General features: G+C 46.4%; 2 protein-coding genes across 2 annotated transcripts; both read right to left on the bottom strand.

Annotated features, from left to right (window-relative positions):
* On the bottom strand, window positions 1-1,160 carry LOC130203433 (high choriolytic enzyme 1-like). The gene has a single exon (XM_056429590.1). The coding sequence runs from the start codon at window positions 875-877 to the stop codon at window positions 80-82; it is 798 nt and encodes a 265-aa protein (XP_056285565.1). The 5' UTR covers window positions 878-1,160; the 3' UTR covers window positions 1-79.
* A 468-nt stretch (window positions 1,161-1,628) lies between these two features.
* On the bottom strand, window positions 1,629-7,457 carry LOC130203533 (zinc finger protein 182-like). The gene is made up of 3 exons (XM_056429777.1): window positions 7,248-7,457; window positions 5,933-6,246; window positions 1,629-5,479 (listed from the first exon to the last, which is right to left on the bottom strand). The coding sequence occupies exons 2-3, from the start codon at window positions 6,168-6,170 to the stop codon at window positions 4,269-4,271; spliced, it is 1,449 nt and encodes a 482-aa protein (XP_056285752.1). The 5' UTR covers window positions 6,171-6,246; window positions 7,248-7,457; the 3' UTR covers window positions 1,629-4,268.

Here is a 7,457-nt window from a genome sequence, read left to right as displayed (position 1 = left end):
GTACAGATGTAACTAAAACACATTTCTATTGTTTTGCTGAATGATAACTTTGGATCAGAAGGGATTGGAAGCTTTGTTGTTAGCACTTATAAAGCATGTTGATCCTCTTGATGTCCCAGCTGGACATGCCCTGCCTCTGGCCAATCTGGGCGTTGGCGTTGGGGATGGGAGTGATGGAGTCCCGCCCTCGCTTGATGGAGAAGGCTGTTCTTCCATAGTGCATGATGGAGGTGTAGTCGTAGGGAGTGTTCTGGTTGTTGGTGTCCCGCTTGTCGAAGTTGTAGGCCATCTTTCGGTCGATGTTGTCCCAGTTGATCCGGACGTAGGAGTCGCGGTCGCTCCTGGTCTGCTCGTGGTGGAAGGCCAGAGCGTGGATGATCTCGTGCTGGATGATGCCGTGGTAGAGGCAGCCCTGCCTGCTGAGAGAGAGCTCCTGCCTTCCTCCCGTTCTGCCGAGAGCTGAGTAGCATCCGCCTTTGTTCTCGATGCTGATGTAGTCGTTCTGGTTCTGACGGGGGACAAAGCGGATGCAGGTGCTTTGGGAGAAGGACTTCATGGCGTTGTCAATCTTCTGCTTCTCCCCCCTGGGGAACTGATTGCTGATGGTGAAGGGAATCGTGACCAGGCCGTTGGAGCCTTTCTTCCACAGGCACTGCTCTGACCAGCACTTCATGGCGTTTCTGGTCTTGGGAGCTAACAGGTCTCCTTCCAACAGCATCTCATTAGAGGCCCTGTTGGATGTCAGAATCCTGGTGCCGATGTCGACGCTGTCATCTTCCTCCATTTGGGGCTCTGCTTCGCTCCCTTCTTCCTCGAGAGGGGAGGCCTGAGAGAGGCCGAGCAGGAGCAGCAGCAGCAGGCTGGCAGAGGGAGTCATCTTCAGGGTGAGTCTGGTGCTGTGGAGCTGGTGTGGAGAGACTCCTTGAAGCTTGATGTTTGACTCAGTTCTTTCCAGGCTCTTTATACGCTCCTATACAGGTGTGTCTGCAGGAGGATTATGGGTAGGGGTCCAGACTGCTCAGCCTAAATAAACCTCTCCAGGGAGGACTCCACAGAAACACCTACTGTTCAAACATGGTCTGTCATCTCTGGAGATAAGATGGATGAACACAGAGGGGTTACTGGGTGGGTCTTGTTTAACGAGACATCTTGTTTTTGACACACCCCACTTGCAGTTTATAATTATTGCCATTACTTGCCAAATACGTTGCTGTTGAGTAGATATCAGCCGTTAGTTGTCAAGATCATATTTGAATACTATTGACTGATGGTAAGACCACTAAAGTAATATCTTGATAAATGTTGGCCGAGTTGCTCAAATTCTTCATGTCAAATGTGGATTATTGACTCAACAACAAGCAACTGCATAAACTCATCTGATTGTAGCTATATTTATGCTTGAGAAAATCTTGAGATTGTATATTGTTTAAAACTCTGCATCTTGTTCATAATTGCAATATTAGTCTGACAAAAAAACACCAATAGCCTTACGTCTACTAATGTGAACAGGTATGACAACCTTCTTAACCCTAACCCCTTTGTAAGAAATCTAAACTAAAATCAATTAAATCAAATTATTTAGCATTTTTATGAAAATGAGAAACTTTTGAAAACATACTCACACTCGCTGAATGATCTACTCATGCAGTATGAGAAGTTTATTTGATACATGTGAGATAAGGAGTTCCACAAGGTTCTGTGCTTGGACCAATTGTATTTATCTTATATATCCTTCCTTTCGGCAATATTAAGGAATATCATTCAGGAAACACTCCATAAACTTTTCATTGTTATGCAGATGATACTCAATTACAGTGTATTTACTGATCAAGCCAGATGAGACCAACCAGCTCATTAAAATTCAAGCATGTCTTAAAGACACAAAAACCTGGATGACCTGCAACTTCCTGATGTTAAACTCAGACAAACCTGAAGTTATTTTACTCTGAACCCCTCATAAATCGATTATTGGTCGCTCCTGGCGTGCTCTGGAAGGCCAGAGCGTGGATGATCTCGTGCTGGATGATGCCGTGGTAGAGGCAGCCCTGCCTGCTGAGAGAGAGCTCCTGCCTTCCTCCCATTCTGCCGAGAGCTGAGTAGCATCCGCCTTTGTTCTCAATGCTGATGTAGTTATTCTGGTTCTGACGGGGGACAAAGCGGATGTCTTTGGTAGAAGGACTTCATGGCTTAGTTGACCGAACACATGGGCGCTGGAGCCGGCCGGGGCAGCGACGGGGCACGAGGAGCTGGAGTCGACCGGGACTGCGGCACGGAGGTGGCAGCAGGAACAGGAACAGGCGTGGGCTGCGGCACAGAGGGACAGCCTGGAGGCGGCACCGGGAACCGACAGGGGCTGCGGCACTGCTTCTGGAGCTCTAACCCTAAAAACATGGAGGGAGGCGGAGTCTGTTTCTCTGGTGTCCGCAGTATCTGAGAGAGAGGAGCTGGGGCCTGAGGTCCCAAAATCAACCAATTCAGCCTCGCTCCTTTTGTTAAAAACATTTCTCCAGGAACCATAGAATATATGTTGCCCAGTTGCAGAAGCAGTTTACTGATGTTTTCTCCCTTCTGCCAGGTCGCATGAACCTCATAGCGCACCAGATTGAGGCGTGGCGGTCGCGAACCTAAAGGTTCAGAGGGAACTGGCTGCCATGCTAGAGATGGGGGTGATATAAGAGTTCAATAGTGCCTGGTGTAGCCCCATTGCTCTGGTTGTCAAGAAGGATGGTGTCACGACCAGGGTACACTCAGGCGCAGAGGGACAGACAGGAGTCAAAGTGAGGTAAAGCAACACTTTCTTTACTGTGCAGAGTCTACAAAACAAGGGGGGAAAATGGGGACTGAAAAAATGAACACTCGCTAAATCAGATTTGAACTCACTGCGAACACGGGGGTAATTACAAAGACAATCTGGCAGGGGACAGGGAAAGCAGGGGAGTGTATAAATGAGGGGAAACCACACGTGGAGGGCATGAACAATCAGGAAACACACAAGGCGGACATTGGTTTCAAAGCTGGCCAATTTCCTGTTGGGAGGAGGTTATTTAGTTCTGCCCTGAAATATTTTTCATTCAAGAGAAATGTGAGGGATAAATTAGGGCTAATTCAGTTTAAATTATGTGATTAATTCTCTACATTTGACCCATCCTTAGTAATTAAGGAGCAGTGGGCTTCAGTGAAGCGCCCAGGGAGCAACTGGGGTTTAGTATCTTGATCTAGGACACTTCAACATGCAGCTATGGGGAACCGGGTACTTTGTGGTTACGGGACGACCACTCTCCCCACTGAGCGACAGCCAACCCCAAAACTAACAGCTAACGGAACTACTACATGCACTGGTTAGCCAATTGCGGGATGCATTTATTCATACAGTACAGTCACACAATACAGCAGCGGTGGACATTTTTTCTTGGTCAGAATCATAATCTTGCACCTTTTTAGTTCCTTAATTATTTATTTCACCGTGCACGACGGGAAGTGACATAAAGAATCACACAGGGGAAAAAGGGGGGCGAAAATCCAACTCTGCCAATCGGAGCTGGAGACGATAAATACCCCTGAATACTGCAGAGTCATTCGCGGGAATGAACGCCGATGTTAACCGTTCCTGCTGAAGAAAAAAAATGCGGGTTAGCCGGTGTTTTGCGTTACTGTACTAACCACGGCCGAAACTAAACAAACACGACTCCAGTGCAGTCTGCGTCGTCGTTACACGAGACCTTGCTCAGCATCGTCTTACGGTGACACCCTGGAATTGAATGAATAGCACTCTACAGCGACATGTTTGCCATGGTACGTAGACACGACTGAGAGGACTTTACCGATGGACCTCGTGGCGAGTTTTTTTTGAGTGGGAAACTTTTGATTTCAATCCAAACCATGTGCTCAAAGAATAATACGATTAGGATTCTGACCAATATATTCAATTCCAGCTGTCAGCACTCGAATTGACTTGCTACAAACACGTCTGAAAAACACTACATCTTCCGCCGGAGACTGAAAACACACCTTTTCCGACTATATCTGGATTAAAACACAGATTTGCACTTCAGTGGCACTTAAATAGCACTTACTTATGGTACTTTTGTAATTTGACTGTGTTGAGGAAATGTTACTTCCTGTATTCTTATTGTTCTTAGTTTGTACTCTCGGTTGAATGCACTTATTGTAAGTCGCTTTGGATAAAAGTGTCTGCTAAATGACATGTAATGTAATGAAAACGGTTTTGAGGTTCGATACCCGGCCTGAAGGACAACGCTGTGAATTCCTCAAACTCTGTGGCTCTGCATGTGGCAGTCTAAGTACGACCTCTTGGTAAAGCTACAGCTGCACTCCTGGCACTGATATGGCTTCTGTCCTTTATGTTTCCTCATGTGAACCACCATGTGGCCTTTCTGCATGAACGACTTGCGACATTCTTGGCACTGGTACGGTCTCTCTCCCGTGTGGATCCTTGTGTGATTGACCAGGTCCGACTTCTGACAGAAGTTCTTCCCACAGAACTTGCACTGGTACGGGTTGTCCCTCGTGTGGATCCGTACGTGTCTTATTAGAGTCTTGGTCAAGGAGAAACATTTGGCACAACAAGGACACTTGAAGGGTTTCTGCTCCGTTCCTGCTTCAATCTGAACGACGGAGGGGTTTCCTGAAGGTCTTCTCGGCAGGATGTTTGTCACGTGAAGACGAACAGGCTCGGTCTCCCTTACCTGTTCACTTGGGTTCACTGAAAGCAGCAACTGGTCACCCATGGTACAGTCCGACACTCCACCATCAGCTCCAGCTGGCTCAGTTTTAATGTGGTCGATATCGGCAACAGTGTGGATTTGGTACAGACACAGTGGCTGTAGAGACTCTTGATGAAATTCACTTTTATCAAAGGGAGTGCTAGTAAGTGGAAATGTCTCTTTGCCAGATTCCTCCTGTCTGCAGTCCACCTCTTTTTTCATGCTATTGGCAAGTGTCACTGATCTGAGGGGAGTTTCTGCCTCCGCTGCTTCACCAAGACGCTGATACGGTTTCTCCTCGGCGTGTTTTTGTCTGTGAATAGGCAGACGGTCCCTCTCGTCACAGTCTCGGTACTTGCGTGGCTTGGCGCCTTTGTGTGTTCTGGCGTGAAGAATGAATTCAGACTTGCGGCAGAAGCGGCGGTCGCAGTACGGGCACCGGTAAAGGGATGAATTGTCCTCCGGATGCTTTTTGATGTGTTGCACCGTCGTCCTTTTGGAAGAGAAACCGCTCAAGCAGACGGGACTTTCGGATGGTTTCTTCTCCTCTGGGATTTTCAACAGCGTGTCCGGGTCATACTCCTGCTTCACATCGTCATCTTCCAAATCGATCCGTATCTCCAGGTCTGTTTCACTGGCAGGGGAGGAGTCTGGACGAGAGTCGTTCATGTCCGGAGAGTCTTCGGTTGGCTCCTCCCAGCACACACCGACATCCACGCTGGCAGCGGGCGGCGGCTGCTGCTCCGGCGTCACATCTGTGAAAAACATTTGGAGAACATCTCAAACAACATGTCTGTCTCTCTGCTGCTTTTGATCAATCTTGTTTGGTTTTTTAAACCAACATTTCAAAAGTACCAGATTATGCAAGTGTTAATTTTTATAATTGTTTTCGCTCCAAAAACATTAATATTTCAACGTTCCCGTAAAAAATAATCATTTTGCACAGTCCACCCAAATACATTCACCAAATCCCCCCCAAAAAATGTATGTGTGTTCATTTTTTCTTTTAATTTCAGAAAATGAAGTAAAATGTGCAGCGCTTCTGACAGACTGATGCCTTCAAATGCAAAAGCACAGACTGGAAAATGGACTTCTCTCACCCAAAATTAGCTTGTGAACACCACTCCTTCTAGAGTTTAAGACAATAATGACCTCTGTTGACCCTTCTGACATTGATCCACGTCTCGACTTCCTCCTGATCAACTGACCTTCGCCGTGTGACTTGGTGACATCCAGCAGCCGGCGGTGGCTGTCCACCACCCACGTGGAACAGGACATTTCATTTTCATATTCCACAATGGTTCCTTCTACTATCCTGAAGATCTCCTCGGCGGCTGCGGACAGGCGCTCGCTGACGAGGGCTCTCAGCAGCTCCATCTTGGCGGTCCTCGCCATGCTGACGCGTTCTCCGCGGAGGAGTCGTGGGGCGCGGGCGTCTGCAGACATGAGTGCTTGGAGCCCCCTCCTTATCGCTCCACCTGAATGTTCTGCATCTTCAGATCCCGTCTTAATCCGCCCACATCTGCAAACAGACATTTACCATGATTTATATTAGAAAACTGAAACTTTTACATGATAATCACTTTATTTTCTTGGTACATTGAACATTTGGCGGCAAATGTACTTAAATCAAATGTAATCCTGGTGTAAGGGTGCGGGCCACATACGATGTATCGACAACAGCATTGTAATATGATAGTTATAATAATAATAAAGCTGTACATTAAATGTGTAAATATATCTAGTCATGCAACTCAGCAGGCAGGCTACAAAAATGATCACAGGACTTTCTCATATAATAAATGCACATATGCAACATTGGTCATACAAGATTACAAGTGTGAATGTGTTAAATACACTTACATACGTTTTACAAATACTGTAACATTAAAATTAAAGCTGAGTTCAACTTTTATATTTGTTTTTGACTTCTAACAGAAATGCACATAAATATATAACACATATGTGTTCCTATCAAGGGTAATTGTTTGTTCCACTATCCTCTGTTCCTCAATGCGTTTTTTCCTTTTCTTAAGCTCTTCTTTGTGAAAAGCTGAAATATGACAGTGTATTTTTGCATTTTCTTTATAATTTAAACATGTAAATATTCTAGCATTTAAAAACTGCAGTTTTTAATAATTAATATTATTAATTTACAGGAGAGAAAAAAGCATCTCGTTTCAGCTTTTAAGACACATGATGAAAGAAATGCTAAAGGACCCTGTGGTGGGTGGGATTTAAGGTCTCCATGGCAACCAACCCATCGCGCAGTACAGAGGCCTGGTCTGGGCCAGCAGCACAACCCTAATCTGCGATCAGTAAAAGCTTAGCATGTTGTAGTGGGCCAGAACATGTTACAATATGTTTAGGTCTCCACTTGTGTTTCACCTGACAGCTTAGGCCCGAGGACCTGGGTGTATCCCGGGCCTGAAGAAACGCGACCATGTGCCCCAACATGGGCCGGATGAATGTTGCTATCTGGGACGCATGTCTCCATAAATGCGGGCGCGTTGCGGGTCTTACCGGAGCTGACGGTGTCGTTTCTCCTTCTCGTCGCCCACTCTGAGCTATCGGTTCAGTTTCAGGTCAACACGCCGCTAAGTGGAGAACAAAAGCCGATTTTTTTAGTTTCTTAAAATGCGGCTGGTTTGAAAAATTATTACAAACTCTGCGGCTCGCGAGCCAGCTGGACGCTGCGCGGTGTCCAAGGTGAAGTGGACTTCTTACGATGCT

The sequence above is a fragment of the Pseudoliparis swirei genome, chromosome 13 (assembly GCF_029220125.1).
Source record: "Pseudoliparis swirei isolate HS2019 ecotype Mariana Trench chromosome 13, NWPU_hadal_v1, whole genome shotgun sequence".
Lineage (NCBI taxonomy): Eukaryota > Metazoa > Chordata > Actinopteri > Perciformes > Liparidae > Pseudoliparis > Pseudoliparis swirei.
The sequence above is the reverse complement of the archived record's forward strand: the minus strand, read 5'-3'. Positions and strand labels throughout refer to the sequence as shown.

Excerpts from the sequence above, each read along its gene's own strand:
- LOC130203433 (XM_056429590.1), bottom strand. The coding sequence starts at position 877 with ATGACTCCCTCTGCCAGCCTGCTGCTGCTGCTCCTGCTCGGCCTCTCT.
- LOC130203533 (XM_056429777.1), bottom strand. The coding sequence starts at position 6,170 with ATGTCTGCAGACGCCCGCGCCCCACGACTCCTCCGCGGAGAACGCGTC. Across the intron at positions 5,480-5,932 it reads CACCAAGTCACACGGCGAAG|ATGTGACGCCGGAGCAGCAG; the intron begins GTCAGTTGATCA and ends TGTTTTTCACAG.